General features: G+C 42.1%; 1 protein-coding gene across 1 annotated transcript; it reads right to left on the reverse strand.

Moving 5' to 3' along the window:
* Positions 1-900: 900 nt before the first annotated feature.
* LOC147709720 (olfactory receptor 2D2-like) lies at positions 901-1,896 on the reverse strand. Its single transcript, XM_086926076.1, has one exon. The coding sequence runs from the start codon at positions 1,894-1,896 to the stop codon at positions 901-903; it is 996 nt and encodes a 331-aa protein (XP_086782202.1).
* Between the last annotated feature and the right edge of the window lie 23,324 nt (positions 1,897-25,220).

The following is a 25,220-nucleotide window of genomic DNA, read 5'->3' on the forward strand; positions in this document are numbered from 1 at the left end:
AATCACCCAGTCAGTGCCATGTACTTATCCAATTACTCCGCAAATACCCATGCACTTTTGAAATCATCATGCAGTATCCTTCCACTCCTCCAATCATCCATGCATTACCCATTCACTCATGCAATGACCCAGACACTAACCATGTTAGTTGTCTATCCCGTTCACATTCCAACATAAGATGGTAAAGGATGTTCTGGTTTTGCTATGAAGTTGTTGTTTCACTGACTAATGTGCTATATTCCGGGTGGTTCCTATGCATCTTTCCATTGATTACCGTTGTGTAACCCCACCTCCCAACTCCCAACTCTCCCTGTCACCTCACATGGCAAGCTTATAACTAACTGCCACCCAAATCCAGAAGTACCGGTCACCCTTCCTCAAACCTGTCATATATTACCCAACAAAATCTGTAGCTATGTAGCCCCATAGGAGGCAGTCTGGCCCTGCAGGCCTAATGGCCAATGTCCACTCCAACTCGGTGGTAGCGATCCTCTGGGGATAGTCCCAATCAGCATCCCCAGCATAAATACCGTGTCTTACAACCGTAGACAATTTTATCCACAGGCTCATCACCTGAGGTAACTAAACTGTTTCAAGACTCAGTTGGTTCCCTTTCTAGTGACAGCCACTTAATGCCCATTGTCCATAGGTGACCCTTCTGGTAAACATGCACTACTTTCAACCATTATGGCTTCTACATTAATCGATGATGTACACCCAATGCTGATACAAAAGAAATGTAATGTGGTTTTATGTTCCACCTTCATTTTCTTGACTGTGTATAATCTATGGTAATCAGTGATTTATCTGTGACCAACTCATAATGTAACCTTGGCTTGGATTCCGCATTCGACTAAGTGATTTAGTCCGAGGGTTTCTTTTATTTCACATACCTATTACTTATTTTTGAATACTCATCTTTTGAACTGCTGCTGAACAAAAGTAGGATGTTAATTCAAAATGTGCCCTTAAGAAAACATTCTTCAGAGCCATCTTCACGTCCTTATTTCGTAGACTGTAGATAATGGGGTTGAGCATTGGTGGGGTCACAGTATAAAATACAGAGATCATTTTATCCCAATCTTCAGAGTTTTTAGACACTGGTCTCATGTACATATAGATGGCGGTGCTGTAGAATATGGTGACAACGATCAGATGAGGGGTACACGTGGAGAAGACTTTTAATCTGGCTTCAGAGGAGCGGATTCTCATAACCGTCATAATGATTCGGATGTAGGAGATTGCAGTGAAGAGGCTTGGTATCAAAAGTATAAAGATTCCTGAACAGAAGATTATCATCTCTGTGACATACGTGTCACCACATGCTATCTTCAGAACAGCATGGGAATCACAAAAAAAATGATTAATTTCAGACCCGCATACTGGCAACCGTAGTGTAACAAAGGTGCCTGAGAATGCTATCACACTGCCACATAACCAGCAGCAGGATGCTAATGTAATACAAATAGATATGCGCATGATGACTGTATAGTGCAGGGGAAAGTTTATGGCTACATAACGATCATATGCCATGATTGCAAGGAGCGCACATTCTGTACCACAGAAGAACAACATAGTGTACATCTGAGCTGCACAGCCAGTGAAGCTGATTCTACTCCTAACATGAAGTTGGGACAATGTGTTAGGAACAATCACAGATGTTAAGCAAATGTCCACCAGGGAAAGGTTTTCCAGGAAGAAGTACATAGGAGTATGAAGACGAAGGTCACTGATGCAGGCTGTGATAAGGCACATATTTCCAATGAGAGTCAACAGGTATACCATCAAGAATAACACAAAGAGAAAAATCTTCACAGTCGGATCCTGAGATAGGCCAATGAGTAAGAACTCTATAATTGAGCTTCCATTTTCAATTTTCAGTGACTCCTCTTTCATATCAGCCTTAGAAATAGAAGACAGACCCTTAAAAAATACATAGTACATTAAGTTAGTATTTGGTCAGATAGAATGCATACAGTGGATACAGGATTTGCTAACACCCACTTCACACACCCTCCACCTTGCACTCATCAATGCACACTCTGCAGTACTACATTCTACATGCTCCATACATAACAAACCTAATCACTTATCCAACATCAATTCACTATTCATCACTGAAGCATGGATCATTCCAATGTCCTTATATAGCCTATTCATCCTTGTTCTCAGAGGTTACATTATGCAACATGTGGACTATGGCCATAAGAAAGGAGGTGGCCCTCACAAACCTCAAACTGTGGCTCAAACACACACTTTCCTTATTTCTCTGAGATGTAAAGCTCCTGACTCTGCAGGGACTCAAAAATTTCCAACCACCCAACAGTCCCACATGTCTTACGATAAAAGTGGTATCCCACTTGGGTGGATCAGACTAGTGCCCATAATAGGACAGGGCCTAAAAAAAATGGACACAACACATTTTTGCACTCAAACCAACCATCTTTTGTGATTTGGGTAGCTGTAAATTGTGGGCCCTAGCTCAATCAGTATCCAGGGAATGCTATTGAACCTGCATATTTCTAAAAACTAAACACCGGTGAAGTTCAGGGTGGTGTGACTTTGTGTGAATGTCAGGAAGCTTTCTTAACCCTTGCAAACCTCAAACTTTGGCTAAAAACACCAATTCAAATGTCCCTACATTTCTGAGTGGGAAAGTTCCTGAATCTGTGGGGATCCAAATATATCCTACCACCCAACGTTTCTGCACTTTGCCCAATAAAAACGGTACCCCACATGTGTGGGTTGATCTAGTGCTAGACACTACGACAATAACACACTGTTATACCTGTCAGCCTTAGAGTAGTCTTCCCCAAACCTTTTGCCTACTTGTCTACAATTTATGCTGGATTTCTGCTTCTGCTTGCCTTAGGACATTTTGCAATGCTAACCAGTACTAAAATGTTTGTGCTTACTTCCCTAAACATGGTTTGATTTATTTACGTATACCAAATTGGCATACTTGATGTACTTGTAAGTCCCTTGTAGGATGGTATAGCATATTCCCAGGGCCTTTAATTAAATATTACAAGTGGGCCTGCATCTGTTAGTGCCACCAAACTAAGTAGCACTCTAAAACGTATTCCAGGCCTGCCATTGCATTCTAATAGCAGTGTTGCACTGCCATGTTGACATGGTATTTAAACCCCCTACCAAGCCCTAAGTTTCCCTTTTATTACATGTAAGTCACCACTAAGTTAGGCCTTAGGTAGCCCATAGGGCAGGCTGTTGCGTAATTGAAAGTTTGGACATGCAGTTTTAAGTTTTACATGTCCTAGTAGTGAAAACCTTCCAAATTCGTGTTTTAACTACTATGAGACTTGCCCCTCCCATAGGATAACATTGGAAAATGTCTTCATTACCTTTAATAAGCTGTAATTACTAATTGAGAGGAAGTGGAAATGTTATGTTTGCACCTATGGAATTGTAGGCACAAACCCTTTTTTTTAGTTCAAATATCTTTATTACATTTGCAAAGCAGTAGCAATACATAAAAATCAGAAGCAGATATATAATATGGGAAAACATTAAAGAGGACGGCTGAATAAAGAACATCTGGACTAGGATAAAAAGATATAAACGTTATCATACAAAAGTGACCAGATAAATGTTGTGACGGATAACAAGTACTACAAATTCATCAAATATTAAGTACATACCTAGAAATATCCCAGCAAATTCATGTGTCAGGTTGTATTGCTTGGTAAGAAGACTATATCAGTGGGGGAAAGAAGAGAAAGATGAGGAGAGAAAGAGTAAAGGATATTAGAGGGAAGGAAGACGGATGACATGTTGGGAGGAGACATCTGTTACACCTATGGGAAATACATTAAGAAATGGATTTAAAAGGATATTGAACTACCAACCCCAAAGAAGACTAATTCATATAATTATCCAAAGAACGCCATACACTACTAACAATTGATGGAGAATAGCGTTTCCTTTCAACAAAAGTATGAGCTCCATGAAAATATGAAACCCACGCCCACCAGGTATGGTGAGAAAGGAGATGAAAAGATTTCCATTCAGTGAGAATAATTTTGACTGCAATTCTAACAAAAGCCACTCTATTAATTTCAACTTATGCAAACGAGCAGGAGCCCATTGTAAAAGATTCATGGTAAAGAACTTAGATTGAATCAGTGAAGGAGCAATTGTATTAGGGTGGTGCAGCTTTGTGTGAATGTCAATGGGTTTTCTTACGGAGACCCCTTGCAAAACCTCAAACGTTGGCTAAAAACACCAATCCAGATGTCCTTACATTACTGGGTGGGAAACTGCAAGAATCTGTGGGGATTCAATATGTCTTACAAAGCCAGCTTTATGACACATATCCCAATACAAATGGTACCCCACCTGTGTGGGTAGATCTAGTGCTAGACCCTACAACAATAACACACTGTTATACCTGCCAGCCTTAGTGTAGTCTTCTCTTATACCTTTTGCCAAATTGTCTCCAAGTTATGCTGGATTTTTGCTTCTGCTTGCCTTAGGACTTTGTGCACGGATAACAAGTACTTGTGCTTACTCCCCTAAACATGGTTTGATTTGTCTATATCTAATTGGCGTATTTAATTTACGTGTAAGTCCCTTGTAGAGTGGTATGGCATAAGCCCAGGGACTATGCATTAAATGTTACTAGTGGGCCTGCAGCTGTTTGTGCCACCCACCTAAGTATGACTCTAAAACTTTTCGAGGCCTGCCATTGCATCCTAAATACGGTGTTGCACTGCCATATCGACTTGGAATTTAACCCCCTGACCAAGTCCTAAGCTCCCCTTTTATTACATATTAGTCACCCCTATGTTAAGCCCTACTAGCCCATAGGGCAGGGTGTTGTGTAATTTAAAAGTAGGACATGTATTTTTAAGTAAGTTTTATATGTCGTGAAAACATTGTTTCACTACTATGATGCCTACCCCTCCCATGGAGTAACATTGGGGATTCTTTATTACATTTCCTAATTAAGAGGAAGTAGAAATATTATGTATGGCACCTATGGAATTGTAATCACAAACCCTTTTTAATTGTAAAGTTAGATTTCTAATTACAATTTTGAAAATGCCACTTTTAGAAAGTTTACATTTTCCTGCACATATTCCTTTGTATCCGCAGCCTGTCTTGGGTCACATGACTGGGTTTACCTGAAAGTTAAACTTTGTGAATCCCTCCCAGACAGTCACACAAAAGAGGGATTAAATGTGCTCAATGGGTCATCGCCGACAGGATGGGGGAGCAGAGCTAAGCACAGCCTCACTTACACCTGACTAGGCTGTATTCTTTCTCCACACAAAAGGCTTAACAGCCCTGCATTGTCACTGCAGCCAACCTTGAGCTGGGGAGTCTGAAAATTCCATGCACTTCAAAGAACCGTTGCAGGACCTTCTCCCACCTTCCAGGAGAAGGGTACTAGGGCTTAAAAAGGGTCTCAGACTCAATCTTCATTTCACTACTGGACCTGCAGAATGTGTCTCAGAGGCTGCCCTCTATTGTGTGTTCTGCTGTGCACTCTGCCAGTCTGCTGCTGTGGAAGGACTGCTTTGCTCCTGGATCCTGCCTTGTACATAGAAAGTCCTGCCCTGCATATACATCTGTACCAAGGTCTACCAAACGTGACTCCAAGGGCTAGTTATCTGGCCTCACGTGCAGGCCCAAAGGGAAATAACAGGCTCCCACCATCTTGAATCTACTCTTGGACCCAGCCTGAGTGAGTCCTGAATCCACAATAGGCCTCCATCCATGCCTGGACCCTTGGTTGTAGTGCTAAATGTTCAGATTTGTAATTTCCAAAACTGAGGAAATAGAAATATAACAGTTGGCTAGAAAGTGCTCTGAGAACCAGGAGCAGACCAGTACCAACCTGCTCGCCTACCCATCCAAAGTGCATAGCCAATTGGATTGACTTTACAGCTTCTTCCGCTAAGTTCTTCTTCTCCTCAACGGTCCTTTGTCAAAAGGGTATCCAACCTTGTGGAACTATCTTCAGCTACAGCCTTCTGGTTTGTCCTGCTCAAGATTTTTGATTTCAATTTTGGTTACTAAATCCAAGGGTAAAAATCTTCACTGCTGCTTCGCTCCCCTCCTTTGACACTCCTGCAGCCTTGCCTCACTGAACTTCTACCTTATCAGACATTTTTCTTACAACATTTGTCTTAGTCAGGAGAGAAGCATTAAGTTCCAATCCATTTCCTGTACCTCAAACAGTCTCCTTTTTTGGTTGGCCTACACTTGTGCGTTCAGCTGTCCGCGGATGGCACTTTGATCTTGAATGCAATATTTTTCGTAGAAAGCATTAAAATGTTATAACTCCGGTTTTTGTTGCTGTGATTTAAAACAATTTATTAAAATGTACTCTATTTTACTAAATTGGTTTGGGATGTGTCTTTAGTTGTGTTTTCACTTTATTACTTTTTGTGTGCTGCATAAATACTTTGCACATTGCCTGTAAGTAAAGTCTGACAGCTCTGACGGCGCTGTGTTTATGGTCTCTCAGGTGTTGTGATGGTGCGCGGAGTTACCTGCTCCATTACCATACTCACCTGGGCCCATATACATACACATTTTGAGCAGGCAATCCAGCTTTTCCCATTTGCCAATCAGAATTTTATTTACTTTAGGACTTGTACCCATACACATTGAGTTACCAATCCTTGTCACCTGTATTTAAAGTCCTAGGGGATCAAAGGTGTGAGAATAATAGGTAGAAAATAACATTTGTATCCATAGAAGTAACCACAGACTCAGGAAGTTTGAACTCTTTATCTATGTCAATTCTTAAATGTCAGAGTCCATAAAGATGCAATGAAAGCCTTTTGATTAGAAAAATAATAACTAATGCAATGAGGTGTAGGAATATTACGATATCACTTTTGGACATTGATACCTGGAAGGGAAACGATACAAGGACATTCACACATGTATTTATATGTACCTAGAATGGTGTGAAGACCAACCATGGCCACCGGCTGGGATAAAGAAACGGGACACCCGATGATTCCGGTGCTAACAGGACAGGACAGGTGCAGTTCAGGACAGGTGAGAACCAAGATAGGACAGATGCAGGTCAGGACAGCTAAGTGCAACGCCATTGTCACACCCCTCTCTGTGGCTAACGGTCGGACCCCGATTGGGAAATTGATTCTTTTCCCTCAGCAATTATCGATTCTTCTGAACGATCGCCTAAAGCGTGCGTATGGTCGATGACTGGTCAGCTATTCGGACAAGTCAGACAATCTAACTAGCTAAGCCTACCTTTGTTATACCATTTACCAGGGCAATGTTCCACCACCCAGCGTTGCGAATTCGTGTATTCCCTTGATTTGATTGGTGAAAAGATGAGGAGAGGTTTATCAGACCATACAAGTATGAGATCATTTCATTCAAATGTTTAGATCAAAGTTCCCCCCCATAATTTACTTTTCCATGATTTTGTTCCACCCAGCATTGCTGTAGCAAAAGATATACAATTTTATAACATTTGTATTTTTCTTCTTCCTCTGGAGAGGTCATGGGGTGACTTTCCCTGGCTGTACAATTCATTTAAACTAAGTTACATTATTTACATTTCAATGAACGCAGGAGAAGTACACAATATATTTAAAATTATCTCAGACTTATATCCGCATTCTGTTTCTGAAAAAAAAATATGTTTGAGGAGATAAAAACGTGGCTATTTAACATCTAAGTATCCACTCCCCGACCTCATCTGATAGCGCCAAGAAACCTCTGCTAATGGTGCACATTTTTCAGCACCAAGGATTCACAGTATGTACAGAACGGCACACTATGACATAAGGATGAACGCAGCATAAAAAAAACTGAAACATCGGTGGGGAGGGATGGTGCAACGGAAACTGGCGCAGCGGGAAGAAAAGTGATATAAGGCTTGTTTGCATTACGTATTGAGATGCAAGCCACCAAGTCATCACTTTGGAGAGCAACGTGTCAATAACATTACAACAAGTGATGCATCTAGCAAAAAAAAATTGACACACCTCACAGATGTCAGACATGCAGCAGGGAAAAGTAGCCAAGACAGCAACAGCAACAAACCCAGCACAAGCAAAGATGTCCAGACAGACTCCCAGGGGACATAGAAGAAAAAGTGCAATTTCAGTGATAAGGAGGATAATGATCTCTTGGTCATGGAGGTGAGAAAGCATGACCACCAGCTCTTCATCGCCTCAAAATTGCCAGGAAAGAAAGAGGTCATTTGGCAGATCATAGTGGCTAAGATCAAAAGTGTGGGACAAGTGAAGAGGATAGTCACTGACTGCAAGAAACACTGGAACAACTATGAGTGCAAGACCAAGGAGAAACTGGCCAACAGCCTGAAGGCAGACATGCAGACTGGAGGAGGGTGACCCATGTCCCTGGAGGAGCTGGATGACTTGGAGGAGAGGGTGGCAGCTGTCATCCCATCAGAGTTGGTGGCAGGACTACCTGGAATGGACAGTGCAGCTTTTTGAAGACCAGCCAGACATACAGGGTAAGTAACAATAAGGGTCAATGTGGGTGAAAAAGGAAATGTTGTTTAGTGCGGCAATCCATGTATCAGAACAACACTATGCTGGGTGCAAGACAAATGGTAGTAATTGGGGAGGTTACCAGAAAAAACTATAATTCTAAATTCTAATGTTTGTTGTGTTTGTTTTCGCACTAGTTCTCATTGAGTACTACACGGCCCAGACGTGAAAAATAAATGGCTGCTGACTGCAGTGTTAACATTGGCCTGAAAGAAAGAGCCTCTTTGCATGCGCAAGAGAGAAATGGCTAAATCAGCCACACTGGATCAGTAGCCGGGGGGAGTAGAATTACCTAATAAGTGTTTATATTATGAAGCAGCCCTTCTGGATAGAACAGTGCAGAATATAGATGCAAAGGGATCTCAGGATAATTTATTTTTAGAGAAGATGGTGCAGGAGGTGAGCTCACTGTTACCAGTATTTAGAAAGACCACAAAACTCCCAAAAAAGGCAAGATATAAAACACCCCACGAATACAGTTGGAGACTACAAGCATGTTATGCGTCAAAGCGACAATCTGCAGGAGACCGGTATCTGTAGCTAAATAAATGTCAGGCGCTGGGTTTACGAATACCAAATAGCCATACGAGGTATTGGTATTGGTATACAAAAAGATTTAAAGAGTTAGGATATTACTTGGATGGAAGGAATAATATATCTTGGCAGAATCTTCAAGCAAGATGCAGGTAGTTGTAGATCGTACATTTTGCAAGAAAATGTAATATTTAAATGAGTTCCGTCTCCTACCAATAATCAATGCCCTGTTTAGGACAAGGATGAGGGGGATAGGAAATTAGTATAGGCTACTACGGAGTCAAGGGGACAGCTACTTGGTGAAACGGTTCTTATATAAGATAACATTGACTGGGAGAATGGCAGGTGATTTCAAAATTAGGAAATAAGACCTTATGAGTTGTCAACTTCACAAGAATGTCTTTTTTAGCGCGATGGATGGCATATCATACTCCTACTCAGAAAATGTATCCGCAGTTGAAAGATCGCTGCTTTTGATGTAAGCAGTTAGGGGGGTGATTAGTTACATATGTTGTTTACCTGTCTCAGGGTTGCACTGTTCTGGAAACAAGTATTTGATGCTTTAAGCAGGGGGATAAACACATGTATGGAACCTGAGGCAGGTATGGCACTCTTCAGGTTCTGTAGACAAAGGCAAATTTAAGTACTCAGAAATTGCACTGATGTATTTATTACTATTACTATTACCTCTTTAGGTGACTGTTCTTTGATCTTGCAGAAATGGAAGACAAATAGAGCACCAACATATCAGGAATTGAAACAATACCAGACTATTCCACTCATGCACATCTGCACTTTGAAGACATATTAAGTTTATAATGTATATTTGAAAATATAATAATGGATTTACTGTATTCTATGTTTCTGCTTGATAAAAAAAAGAATAGATCGAATGGGGAGCATCAGTGCTAGGATAGTGTGACCCAGACCATCACTTCAGAGTCGGAACACAGTACCCGCTGTCCGCAACTATACTTGCTTTAAGGAACGCATTGTTGGATTTCAAATCCAACACCTTCCCTACTGTTGCACTGACTGGAGTTGAGATAGCAAAATATACTAGTCCAAAGTCCAGCATTTCCCTAAGGCAAGTCATTGTAATGACTTGTTTTGTAATGGAATGTGTGGTAACGACGTGTTTGTTGTATATCATGCGTTGTAAAGGCATACGTTGTAAAATCATGCGTGAATACGTCATACATCTGATTAAAAGACAAATTGTGATCAACTAGGACACCAATATTCTTTGTCAGCGGGACTGGGACAATACCCACACATTACTGGCCACCAAGAGTGGTTCCAAATAGATCATTGACTGCCAAAGATTAAAACCTCGGTTTTGTCCCCATTCAGTCGGAGGTAGTTATTTACCATAATGGTGGCCACGGCCTGCATGCAGTTGTTAAAATTGGGAATGGAGGCTTCTATATCCTTTTTCATAGGACAAGGCCTGCAGCCAAAATGATCTAATCACTGTAGCCAGCAGGGAGACATATATAATAAACAGGGAAGGGCTCAAAGATGAGCCCTGCAGGACTCCGCAGAAGGTAGCTATGGGGTCACAGTAGAATTGGTCCACCACCACTGTCTGTGACCTATCCATCCGGAAGGAAGACAGAAGCTTCAAGAGTAAGTCTGTGACCACAATCCCCTGTAGGCAGTCAGATGTAAATAAATGCACTTACTTCAACCTCTGGGTCATCGGTCTGATGATGATGATACTAAGTACACCGTGTTTGATCTTCGGACACCAACAAGGTAAACAACTAACTAAAGGGTTCTGTGTCACATACACCCTTTGTAAAATATAGACTGGACAGGCCCAATAGTCAATGAGAAACCTATGTGCATCCAAACTAGCAAGTATTTACCCAGGGTCACATGCCTGAATAGCAATATGTCAGTGCTAAGTCTCAACAAAGTTCCTGTGCAGGTGGGACTTACCTCTATGGACACAATGAATCAAATAACCATGATGTGACAATTAAATGGTGCTAGGCTGAGTGTTCAAGCAGTTGGCATCCTTCTCTGAGCCAACACAGGTTTCATTATTCACAATGGTTCAACATAATAATCCATGCAATACATGTTGCATCACACAATGCAACATTAAGTGAATACCTTTTTTGGGCTGTGTCCATTCCCAGCAACAGTGCAACTCACATTGCACATTCATGCTGCAAGCTCCCTTCAATTACTCCATAGAAAGCCTGACAGGAGCTACTCCATAGGTGTCTCAATTGGTTACAAATGTATTCAAACACTGCCTGGAATTCCTAAAGCATGTCCTTCACACACCTAAAGCATATAGGACAATTGCTACACAGGTAATAAGTAAGCAGTTGTGAAACTGAAAAGCAAAATGTATTTAAAACTACATAAAATATATTTCAAAGTTAACTAACTAAATTAATCCGATGTATACTATCCCTAACTTACCTATGATACCCTAACTACACTAGCCTAACTTGAAACTACTTTATCCTGCCTAACCTTAACTTAATATATCCTATACATATTCCATAACAGACAAGTAAAATAATAACCCTTCTTAAAACATTAACACATATAAACTACTAAACGTAGCTCATCCTACCTCCAGTACCCAGAATGCTTGGCATGCAGTGGACAATAAACGACAACAGCTCACCAAACTCCTCCTAAGTCAGATTTTGGGATCTGCCCCTCCCTGACATGACCCTAAATAAATTAATAATCCCAATCTGCACCTCAAATGGAACTTGCCATTCACCCTATGCCTTAAACTACAAATGGAAAATAAACACCCGACAATCAGTGGACAAAACTATACAAAATACAATTAATGCGCACAAATGACAAAATATAGGATGACAGCAGTCACAGCAACAAGACCACACAATCCCAATTCAAGTAATGAGCACACCACAACACCACCAAAAGCCAGCACAGACAAAAAGAATGTGAGGGAAAGTGAAAGTAACTTCACACTTCCTTGTTTGCAGCATGGCAGAGCCATTGTATTATTTCCTGCATTGAAGCGTCACTAAGAGTCAGTTTTTTGGATGAGTGACAGACAACACCTGACAATGCACAATGCTTGTTTTTGACGCTTTGACATTTATGCGTGGATTCCAGATGATGCTCAGGGCATTTTTAGCTGAAGCGTCACTCTTCCAACACCAGCGTTGTTTTTTCTGATGGATCGCTAAGGAAATAAGCAAAGCTTGTGTTAGACACAACACATGACAATGCACAGAGCTTGATTTGCGATGCTTTGAGGTTCATGTGTGGATTCCGACCTAATGCAGGTGTTTTTTCTTTGACACAACTAGCCTCAAGTGTGTGGGACAGTGAATTGATAGGTGCAATGCAAGAAAACTTTCCCTGAGATCTCTTTTTTGCACAAATTATCTTGGAATATATGTTTGCAGACTTGGCATGTGTTGCATGCACATGTTAACAGTGTACATATGTGTTACTCTTTGCGTTCATGGTGCAGACTCTAGGATAGGATAGGGATTGCAGTTGAATACACAGACATATTGTTTGATGTACATATCATCACATTGATGTGGGTTTCAGCGTGGTAGCCATATTTTTATTTGGGATATTCCACTTCTATTCAAATGAGATGCCCATTGATGTACATGATGATGGTCATACTTGACAATCATCACTTCTGTGTTCTGAAGACTACACAGTGCCATCTGTTGTACAGTTTGCTGCTACACAAACATGGCAGGGCTGCTAGCTGTGCAGTCCAACACTGCTCAAGTGCCAGGAGAACCTGAAATTGAACTTAGACAGGGAATTGTGCGGCATGGGACCAGGCAGCTTTACTGGTCTGTTGACATGATTGTAAAAAGTACTAAGGCTATTTATAGTTGATGAGATTTGGGTGAGTAAATGTCTACTGGGACTGTGACATGATCACAAAGACAAAGATAAGTTTTGAAAATGTATTATCCTTTTATACATCACTTTACATGTGCATCAGCTGAAGAACTGTGAAGCTATGTGGGCTCATCGCCTCTAACCAGCTGCAGTGTTTTTTATGTCTCCACCTTTGTCTTCCTCATCATCCCCATCCCCTCATTCATTGGGTCATGCGGTTGCTGGTCCCCATCCCATGGACCATTTGTGCACACACATATGTTCTTCAGTATTGCACACACAAGAAAGATCTTGCACACCATTGGTGGAAAGTGCCTGAACCCCCTTGACATGTCGACAAACTAGAACTTGGCCTTGAGCAGACCAAAGGTTCTCTACACAGTATTGTGGGTTTGCAGAAGGCCTGGTTGAACTTCATTTCTTGCTTGGTTCTGCTTGAAGTTACTTTCCAGCTTGGTTTGAGGGAGTGCATAAAGTATCATGACCCATGGGTGTAGTCTATATCCCTGGTCCTGGAAGTGAGAAAGATAGCAGAACTGTCAATGCTTTTGCTAACTGTTAACAGATACATTCTGGTCCACATGTGTAATGTTGAATGGTCATACATGTTTCTAGGGGTATTTCCGAATTTATGTTGCTCAAAAAGTTGGTCAAAAGTGTACTCACATCTCCTCTAGTACTCTGTGTAATGGCAAATGATGAGCAGGGACTGGCCACTGTAAATTATGAGCTCCCACAACATGTGGTTCAGGATAGGTGAGAACCAAGATAGGACAGATGCAGGTCAGGACAGCTAAGTACAACGCCATTGTCACACCCCTCTCTGTGGCTAACGGTCGGACCCCGATTGGGAATTTGATTCTTCTCCCTCAGCAATTATCGATTCTTCTGAACGATCGCCTAAAGCGTGCGTATGGTCGATGACTGGTCAGCTATTCGGACAAGTCAGACAATCTAACTAGCTAAGCCTACCTTTGTTATACCATTTACCAGGGCAATGTTCCACCACCCAGCGTTGCGAATTCGTGTATTCCCTTGATTTGATTGGTGAAAAGATGAGGAGAGGTTTATCAGACCATACAAGTATGAGATCATTTCATTCAAATGTTTAGATCAAAGTTCCCCCCCATAATTTACTTTTCCATGATTTTGTTCCACCCAGCATTGCTGTAGCAAAAGATATACAATTTTATAACATTTGTATTTTTCTTCTTCCTCTGGAGAGGTCATGGGGTGACTTTCCCTGGCTGTACAATTCATTTAAACTAAGTTACATTATTTACATTTCAATGAACGCAGGAGAAGTACACAATATATTTAAAATTATCTCAGACTTATATCCGCATTCTGTTTCTGAAAAAAAAATATGTTTGAGGAGATAAAAACGTGGCTATTTAACATCTAAGTATCCACTCCCCGACCTCATCTGATAGCGCCAAGAAACCTCTGCTAATGGTGCACATTTTTCAGCACCAAGGATTCACAGTATGTACAGAACGGCACACTATGACATAAGGATGAACGCAGCATAAAAAAACTGAAACATCGGTGGGGAGGGATGGTGCAACGGAAACTGGCGCAGCGGGAAGAAAAGTGATATAAGGCTTGTTTGCATTACGTATTGAGATGCAAGCCACCAAGTCATCACTTTGGAGAGCAACGTGTCAATAACATTACAACAAGTGATGCATCTAGCAAAAAAAAATTGACACACCTCACAGATGTCAGACATGCAGCAGGGAAAAGTAGCCAAGACAGCAACAGCAACAAACCCAGCACAAGCAAAGATGTCCAGACAGACTCCCAGGGGACATAGAAGAAAAAGTGCAATTTCAGTGATAAGGAGGATAATGATCTCTTGGTCATGGAGGTGAGAAAGCATGACCACCAGCTCTTCATCGCCTCAAAATTGCCAGGGAAGAAAGAGGTCATTTGGCAGATCATAGTGGCTAAGATCAAAAGTGTGGGACAAGTGAAGAGGATAGTCACTGACTGCAAGAAACACTGGAACAACTATGAGTGCAAGACCAAGGAGAAACTGGCCAACAGCCTGAAGGCAGACATGCAGACTGGAGGAGGGTGACCCATGTCCCTGGAGGAGCTGGATGACTTGGAGGAGAGGGTGGCAGCTGTCATCCCATCAGAGTTGGTGGCAGGACTACCTGGAATGGACAGTGCAGCTTTTTGAAGACCAGCCAGACATACAGGGTAAGTAACAATAAGGGTCAATGTGGGTGAAAAAGGAAATGTTGTTTAGTGCGGCAATCCATGTATCAGAACAACACTATGCTGGGTGCAAGACAAATGGTAGTAATTGGGGAGGTTACCAGAAAAAACTATAATTCTAAATTCTAATGTTTGTTGTGTTTGTTTTCGCACTAGTTCTCATTGAGTACTACACGGCCCAGACGTGAAAAATAAATGGCTGCTGACTGCAGTGTTAACATTGGCCTGAAAGAAAGAGCCCCTTTGCATGCGCAAGAGAGAAATGGCTAAATCAGCCACACTGGATCAGTAGCCGGGGGGAGTAGAATTACCTAATAAGTGTTTATATTATGAAGCAGCCCTTCTGGATAGAACAGTGCAGAATATAGATGCGAAGGGATCTCAGGATAATTTATTTTTAGAGAAGATGGTGCAGGAGGTGAGCTCACTGTTACCAGTATTTAGAAAGACCACAAAACTCCCAAAAAAGGCAAGATATAAAACACCCCACGAATACAGTTGGAGACTACAAGCATGTTATGCGTCAAAGCGACAATCTGCAGGAGACCGGTATCTGTAGCTAAATAAATGTCAGGCGCTGGGTTTACGAATACCAAATAGCCATACGAGGTATTGGTATTGGTATACAAAAAGATTTAAAGAGTTAGGATATTACTTGGATGGAAGGAATAATATATCTTGGCAGAATCTTCAATCAAGATGCAGGTAGTTGTAGATCATACATTTTGCAAGAAAATGTAATATTTAAATGAGTTCCGTCTCCTACCAATAATCAATGCCCTGTTTAGGACAAGGATGAGGGGGATAGGAAATTAGTATAGGCTACTACGGAGTCAAGGGGACAGCTACTTGGTGAAACGGTTCTTATATAAGATAACATTGACTGGGAGAATGGCAGGTGATTTCAAAATTAGGAAATAAGACCTTATGAGTTGTCAACTTCACAAGAATGTCTTTTTTAGCTCGATGGATGGCATATCATACTCCTACTCAGAAAATGTATCAGCAGTTGAAAGATCGCTGCTTTTGGTGTAAGCAGTTAGGGGGGTGATTAGTTACATATGTTGTTTACCTGTCTCAGGGTTGCACTGTTCTGGAAACAAGTATTTGATGCTTTAAGCAGGGGGATAAACACATGTATGGAACCTGAGGCAGGTATGGCACTCTTCAGGTTCTGTAGACAAAGGCAAATTTAAGTACTCAGAAATTGCACTGATGTATTTATTACTATTACTATTACTATTACCTCTTTAGTTGACTGTTCTTTGATCTTGCAGAAATGGAAGACAAATAGAGCACCAACATATCAGGAATTGAAACAATACCAGACTATTCCACTCATGCACATCTGCACTTTGAAGACATATTAAGTTTATAATGTATATTTGAAAATATAATAATGGATTTACTGTATTCTATGTTTCTGCTTGATAAAAAAAAAGAATAGATCGAATGGGGAGCATCAGTGCTAGGATAGTGTGACCCAGACCATCACTTCAGAGTCGGAACACAGTACCCGCTGTCCGCAACTATACTTGCTTTAAGGAACGCATTGTTGGATTTCAAATCCAACACCTTCCCTACTGTTGCACTGACTGGAGTTGAGATAGCAAAATATACTAGTCCAAAGTCCAGCATTTCCCTAAGGCAAGTCATTGTAATGACTTGTTTTGTAATGGAATGTGTGGTAACGACGTGTTTGTTGTATATCATGCGTTGTAAAGGCATATGTTGTAAAATCATGCGTGAATACGTCATACATCTGATTAAAAGACAAATTGTGATCAACTAGGACACCAATATTCTTTGTCAGCGGGACTGGGACAATACCCACACATTACTGGCCACCAAGAGTGGTTCCAAATAGATCATTGACTGCCAAAGATTAAAACCTCGGTTTTGTCCCCATTCAGTCGGAGGTAGTTATTTACCATAATGGTGGCCACGGCCTGCATGCAGTTGTTAAAATTGGGAATGGAGGCTTCTTTATCCTTTTTCATAGGACAAGGCCTGCAGCCAAAATGATCTAATCACTGTAGCCCGCAGGGAGACATATATAATAAACAGGGAAGGGCTCAAAGATGAGCCCTGCAGGACTCCGCAGAAGGTAGCTATGGGGTCACAGTAGAATTGGTCCACCACCACTGTCTGTGACCTATCCGTCCGGAAGGAAGACAGAAGCTTCAATAGTAAGTCTGTGACCACAATCCCCTGTAGGCAGTCAGATGTAAATAAATGCACTTACTTCAACCTCTGGGTCATCGGTCTGATGATGATGATACTAAGTACACCGTGTTTGATCTTCGGACACCAACAAGGTAAACAACTAACTAAAGGGTTCTGTGTCACATACACCCTTTGTAAAATATAGACTGGACAGGCCCAATAGTCAATGAGAAACCTATGTGCATCCAAACTAGCAAGTATTTACCCAGGGTCACATGCCTGAATAGCAATATGTCAGTGCTAAGTCTCAACAAAGTTCCTGTGCAGGTGGGACTTACCTCTATGGACACAATGAATCAAATAACCATGATGTGACAATTAAATGGTGCTAGGCTGAGTGTTGAAGCAGTTGGCATCCTTCTCTGAGCCAACACATGTTTCATTATTCACAATGGTTCAACATAATAATCCATGCAATACATGTTGCATCACACAATGCAACATTAAGTGAATACCTTTTTTGGGCTGTGTCCATTCCCAGCAACAGTGCAACTCACATTGCACATTCATGCTGCAAGCTCCCTTCACTTACACCATAGAAAGCCTGACAGGAGCTACTCCATAGGTGTCTCAATTGGTTACAAATGTATTCAAACACTGCCTGGAATTCCTAAAGCATGTCCTTCACACACCTAAAGCATATAGGACAATTGCTACACAGGTAATAAGTAAGCAGTTGTGAAACTGAAAAGCAAAATGTATTTAAAACTACATAAAATATATTTCAAAGTTAACTAACTAAATTAATCCGATGTATACTATCCCTAACTAACCTATGATACCCTAACTACACTAGCCTAACTTGAAACTACTTTATCCTGCCTAACCTTAACTTAATATATCTTATACATATTCCATAACAGACAAGTACAATAATAACCCTTCTTAAAACATTAACACATATAAACTACTAAACGTAGCTCATCCTACCTCCAGTACCCAGAATGCTTGGCATGCAGTGGACAATAAACGACAACAGCTCACCAAACTCCTCCTAAGTCAGATTTTGGGATCTGCCCCTCCCGGACATGACCCTAAATAAATTAATAATCCCAATCTGCACCTCAAATGGAACTTGCCATTCACCCTATGCCTTAAACTACAAATGGAAAATAAACACCCGACAATCAGTGGACAAAACTATACAAAATACAATTAATGCGCACAAATGACAAAATATAGGATGACAGCAGTCACAGCAACAAGACCACACAATCCCAATTCAAGTAATGAGCACACCACAACACCACCAAAAGCCAGCACAGACAAAAAGAATGTGAGGGAAAGTGAAAGTAACTTCACACTTCCTTGTTTGCAGCATGGCAGAGCCATTGTATTATTTCCTGCATTGAAGCGTCACTAAGAGTCAGTTTTTTGGATGAGTGACAGACAACACCTGACAATGCACAATGCTTGTTTTTGACGCTTTGACATTTATGCGTGGATTCCAGATGATGCTCAGGGCATTTTTAGCTGAAGCGTCACTCTTCCAACACCAGCGTTGTTTTTTCTGATGGATCGCTAAGGAAATAAGCAAAGCTTGTGTTAGACACAACACATGACAATGCACAGAGCTTGATTTGCGATGCTTTGAGGTTCATGTGTGGATTCCGACCTAATGCAGGTGTTTTTTCTTTGACACAACTAGCCTCAAGTGTGTGGGACAGTGAATTGATAGGTGCAATGCAAGAAAACTTTCCCTGGGATCTCTTTTTTGCACAAATTATCTTGGAATATATGTTTGCAGACTTGGCATGTGTTGCATGCGCATGTTAACAGTGTACATATGTGTTACTCTTTGCGTTCATGGTGCAGACTCTAGGATAGGATAGGGATTGCAGTTGAATACACAGACATATTGTTTGATGTACATATCATCACACTGATGTGGGTTTCAGCGTGGTAGCCATATTTTTATTTGGGATATTCCACTTTCAAATGAGATGCCCATTGATGTACATGATGATGGTCATACTTGACAATCATCACTTCTGTGTTCTGAAGACTACACAGTGCCATCTGTTGTACAGTTTGCTGCTACACAAACATGGCAGGGCTGCTAGCTGTGCAGTCCAACACTGCTCAAGTGCCAGGAGAACCTGAAATTGAACTTAGACAGGGAATTGTGCGGCATGGGACCATGCAGCTTTACTGGTCTGTTGACATGATTGTAAAAAGTACTAAGGCTATTTATAGTTGATGAGATTTGGGTGAGTAAATGTCTACTGGGACTGTGACATGATCACAAAGACAAAGATAAGTTTTGAAAATGTATTATCCTTTTATACATCACTTTACATGTGCATCAGCTGAAGAACTGTGAAGCTATGTGGGCTCATCGCCTCTAACCAGCTGCAGTGTTTTTTATGTCTCCACCTTTGTCTTCCTCATCATCCCCATCCCCTCATTCATTGGGACATGCGGTTGCTGGTCCCCATCCCATGGACCATTTGTGCACACACATATGTTCTTCAGTATTGCACACACAAGAAAGATCTTGCACACCATTGGTGGAAAGTGCCTGAACCCCCTTGACATGTCGACAAACTAGAACTTGGCCTTGAGCAGACCAACGGTTCTCTACACAGTATTGTGGGTTTGCAGAAGGCCTGGTTGAACTTCATTTCTTGCTTGGTTCTGCTTGAAGTTACTTTCCAGCTTGGTTTGAGGGAGTGCATAAAGTATCATGACCCATGGGTGTAGTCTATATCCCTGGTCCTGGAAGTGAGAAAGATAGCAGAACTGTCAATGCTTTTGCTAACTGTTAACAGATACATTCTGGTCCACATGTGTAATGTTGAATGGTCATACATGTTTCTAGGGGTATTTCCGAATTTATGTTGCTCAAAAAGTTGGTCAAAAGTGTACTCACATCTCCTCTAGTACTCTGTGTAATGGCAAATGATGAGCAGGGACTGGCCACTGTAAATTATGAGCTCCCACAACATGTGTGAAGTGACAGATTTGAGATTAGATAATTGGATAATTGGCCCTCCCTAGCTAGGTTGTGACATGACTAACATGTTTTTCCCTTTCCACAGGCCTATGTCCATGAAAACCCACGTACGCCATTGGTGATATACATGACCTTGGCACTGAGTGTTAGTTACTTGAGGTTTGCTTACCTACAGGTTGGCCATTTTCATGTAGGCCATTCTGGAAGCATTTGTTTATGATCCATACATACTCCTGGAGTATTTGGTCAGCACATTGGTGAAGATCCCTGGTGGACCACAATGGGCTGCACATTAATGTAAACGTGCTTCCAGTTCCTGTAGATGAGGGATGTTGCTACCAGGGGAAAGAGTTGCACATGTGTAGTCCATGGCACCCAACATATGTGGGAAAATTGCAATGGTGAAGAAACCTTGCTTGGTGGCCAGTTTCAGTTGTTGTGGGTATAAAAGGAGGTACTGGGATGTAAGGCGGATGATGGCGTCCAGGACTGAGTATAGGAATACAGAAAAACATGGCTATGAGATTCTGGCCACTCTGGCTGTCATATTCTGGAATGATCCAGAGGCCAGCATGTGGAGGGTGGTCATGAGCTTGACCTGCGGAGGGATGTTAGTGACCCTGGGAGTTGGTGCCTTGACCGTTGGTGCTATCTGTTGTAGCAGTTGGACAATGAACTCCCCCTGAGCCGGTAGTAGGTGATGACCTCATCCTCCCTGAGGTCAATTAGGGTAGTCTACTGCCGATATACACACTCCCTTCTTCTGCGCTCCTTTTTGTTGTAGTGAGGGGAGTGGAGATGGTGGTGGTGGTCTCATAGTGACTCCCAGCTGAAAAATGAGGAGTTCCATGACTTAGTTGAGCTTGCCAGCATGTTCTGTATGGCTTTTCTTTGTGTATTATAGCCAATGCCTAATGTCCTATGCCTGGATTACTGATTCACTTGAATTGTGATGCATTTCTGCATCACAGTTCCGCTTGCTGACGATGTATCATTTTCTAGTATACTTGTAAATGACACAGCATCAGTTTTTCAGTGGAAAATAGAAGGTAACGCCTACCTTACATCTCATTGACACAGCCGGTTCAAGCACAGGGGAAAACTTTATTTATTTTATTTATTTATTTATTTTAATATAGTAGTTTTGTATAGCACTAGCTAGACCAAAGGGTATCAGAGTGCTTCACAGCATATACAATACTGAACAGACATGTGATACAGGAGATTGGGGGAACATAGGGGTTGGGGAGGGCGAGGGACTGGCATATGGCCACAGGTTCATCCATCCATAATCTGTAATCAAAAAGTTTATACATAGAAGGATTTCTTGAACTGTGTCAGAAGATAGGAACTGATAGACTGATAGTCAAAAAGTTTAAACACCCAAGGATTTCTTGAACTGCATCAGAAGGAAGGATCTGATAGTTAATCATAAGTAATCGGTAATCAAAATGATTATACCCAGAAGGATTTCTTGAGCTGCGACCATGTGGTCAGTCTCGGGTATTAGTAAAGATGGAGTGTCGGTTGGGTGCCTTACCAGGGTCTGTCAGTTTCCCTCGAGGGCGGTCGAGGAAGAGGGCTTTGAGTAGGCTCTTGAATTTTGGAAACAAGGGGATTGTTCTGATGTGGGGTGGGATGGAGTTCCAGATTTTAGGTGCATTACCAGCAAACGATTTGGCTGTGGTTCTATGCTTGCGAGTTTTTGACGGGATTAGCAGAAGAGAGCTGGAGCTCCTGAGGTTTCTGGACTGGCCTGTCCTTTTGAGCTTGGCGGCCAGATATTCTGGTTTACCTATATGCAGGCTGTTCTAAAGCTGGCTTGTAACTCCACTGGGAGCCATCTGAGTTCTCTGAGGGCTGGAGAAATGTGCTCGAACTTCTTAGTTCCGGTGACCATTCTTGCTGCTCCATTGAGTGTTGTCTTCAAGGGGGCAAGGTGGGTTTTTGCTGTCACCATCAAGGTAGCGATCCCATAGTCTATTCTGGAGAGGACCAATGCTTGGTTGGCTTGTTAGAGGTCCTTAGGTGGGAGGAAGGGTTTTATTTTGTATAGTAAAATTTGGTTGAGAAAGGCACTTTTTGCGGATCTTGCAATGTTAGTTTTGGGTCTAGGGTGATCCCTAGAGATTTCACTGAGTCTGCAAGGAGAGGTTACCATTGAGGGCATTGATGGCTTTCAGCCATTCTACGATTTGTGGGTTATCATCTTTGTTGGAAATTAGTAATATTTCGATTTTTTCTTGGATCAGTTTCAGGTGATTGGTTGTGAGCCAGTGTTGGACCTCTTTGTGTGTTGTTAAGTCTCTGGATGTCATCAATTGAGGTGGTTTCCAGATATAGCTGTGTGTCATCAGCATATAGATGAAAGGGGATGTTGGATTTTCTGAGTAGAGAAGTGAGGGGTTCAATGTATATGTTGAAGAGCTGGAGGGAGAGTACAGATGCTTGTTGAACACCTCTGGTTAAGTTTTTAATTTTATTCTTTGTGAACGGTTGTGAGGAAAGGAAGAGAACCAGTGAAGGACCGTCTCTTGAAGACCAGGCCTTTCTTGAAAAACTCTTAAGAGCAGGTTGTGCTTTACTGTATCGAATTAAGTATGGGCGAATTTTGAGGATTCGCTGTCAATTTTTTTGCCATTTGCACAAATGTGACCACGTGTGTTTGTAACTTTGCCTCCGCGCCGAAAGGCGCCGAGGTCCCTCGAGTGAGCTGTCCATCATAGTGAGGAAAGGGCGGGACGACGTTGCATACCCTAGTGTGTGTGTGGCGGGGCTTCTATGCGAGTTCACATGCCTCTTGTTTATAAAGGGTCAGAGACCGATTAGAGCACCAGATGAGGAGAAAGCAAAGCTGCCTCCTGGTCACTGGAAGTACACGGGGATTGCGCTCTAGAAACTGGAGGATGCAAAGACCTCCATCAAGGATTGCATCTAATTGTAGGCGGTAGATATGGGGAGGAAGCACACCTGCCTAGCCTAGACTGTGCTCACTAGTGGTTCGGGCGCCAAGGTCCCTCGAGTGAGCTGTCCATCATAGTGAGAAAAGGGCGGGGAAACGTTGCATACCCTAGTGTGTGTGGGGCGGGGCTTCTATGCAAGTTCACATGCCTCTTGTTTATAAAGGGTCAAAGACCGATCAGAGCACCAGATGAGGAGAAATCAGCCTCCTGGTCACTAGAGGTACACGGGGATTGCGTTCGAGAAACTGGTGGATGCAAAGACCTCCATCAAGGATTATATCTAATTGTAGGCGGTAGATATTGGGGGAAAGCACACCCGACTAGCCTAGACCGTGCTCACTAGTGGTTTGGGCGCCGAGGTCCCTCGAGTGAGCTGTCCATCACAGTGAGGAAAGGGCGGGAAAATGTTACATACCCTAGTGTGTGTGTGGCGGGGCTTCTATGCAAGTTTACATGCCTCTTGTTTATAAAGAGTCAGAGACTGATCAGAGCACCAGATGAGGAGAAAGCAAAGCAGCCTTCTGGTCACTGGAAGTACACAGGGATTGCGCTCGAGAAACTTGTGGATGCAAAGACCTCCATAAAGGATTACATCTAATTGTAGGTGATAGATATGGGGAGGAAGCACACCTGCCTAGCCTAGACCGTGTTCACTAGTTGTTCGGGCTGATTATTTGAGCTTCAACTCAGACATGTGCAAAAAAATCCCCACACGAGCGAATGTGCGAATTTTTTGGCAATTTCGTGAGAATCGAGGATCGCAAAATTTTCAAAAATTCGCAAATTTCATGAGCGGAACAGATTTTGCGCCCATACTTATATTGACTTGAGTAGGTCGTCTATGACATTGAGAATATCTGTTTCCGTGCTGCATCCATTTCTGAAGCCTGATTGGTGGGGATCCAGTAGTTTGATGTTTTCTAGGTGTTGGGTTAGCAATGGGTGTACACATCCTTCCATGATTTTGGACAAAAAAGGAAGGTTCGAGACAGGTCTGAAATTGTTGAGATCTTCAGTGTCTAGCCCTGGTTTCTTTAATAGTGGTGTGACTTGCCCTACCTTGAGGCAGTCTGGTACGATTTCAGAGCTCAATGAGATGTTGATGATCTTGCACCATATTGGCGCTCTGACTAGCTTCAGGTCTTTGCCCAGGTGAAGTGGTAGCTGATCCAGGGCGTGAGTTGAGGGCTTGGCGCTGGCGATTAGATTGACTATCTCTGCTTCCTGAATGGGAATGAATGATGACCACTGTTTTGGAGATTTCACGGAAACGTTAACCAGGGTTTTGGACATTTTTATCTCACTGAAGGAGATGGGATTTAAGTCAAGTCCGAGGTCGATCTTGGCGATTTTATCGTTGAAAAAGTTTGCAAAGCTGTTGCATCGAGCTTTAGATGCCTGGGTTGAAGGAGGTGTAGGTTTGGAGGTTTGATTCCTTATGTTATTGAAAAGTTCTTTTGGTCGTTTTTTTGCGTTGTGCCAGGTGTGCCAGCACTATACAGTGGCAATGCATCATGGTACATGTAGTCAGTTAATGAAAGACCATGTCATACAGCACAGCAACCACCAAGTTAGGCAAATGATTGCAGACATAATGAAGGGCAGGCAACATGTACATTGTGTAATTTAAAAAGAATTAATTGTAGTGGCTGTGAGACATTTGAGCTTAGCTGATATACGCTCATATGTCCACAGGTCACACATCCAGAAGGCGGTCACAGGAGACTGAAGGCACGGCACCCGAGAGGGATGAAAGTCAGGAGCCAGGTCCCAGTGCATCACAGGAAACAGGTGTACCGAGTAGCCAGCCACCTTCCCAAGACCCTGAAATCACTCAAGATGTGCAGGCATCCCCACAACGTTCACAGTCCCCTCTGTTATTGTCTTCACTAGACATGCCAGCTTCACTGCAAG

Source organism: Lissotriton vulgaris, chromosome 6, assembly GCF_964263255.1.
Source record: "Lissotriton vulgaris chromosome 6, aLisVul1.2, whole genome shotgun sequence".
Taxonomy (NCBI): domain Eukaryota; kingdom Metazoa; phylum Chordata; class Amphibia; order Caudata; family Salamandridae; genus Lissotriton; species Lissotriton vulgaris.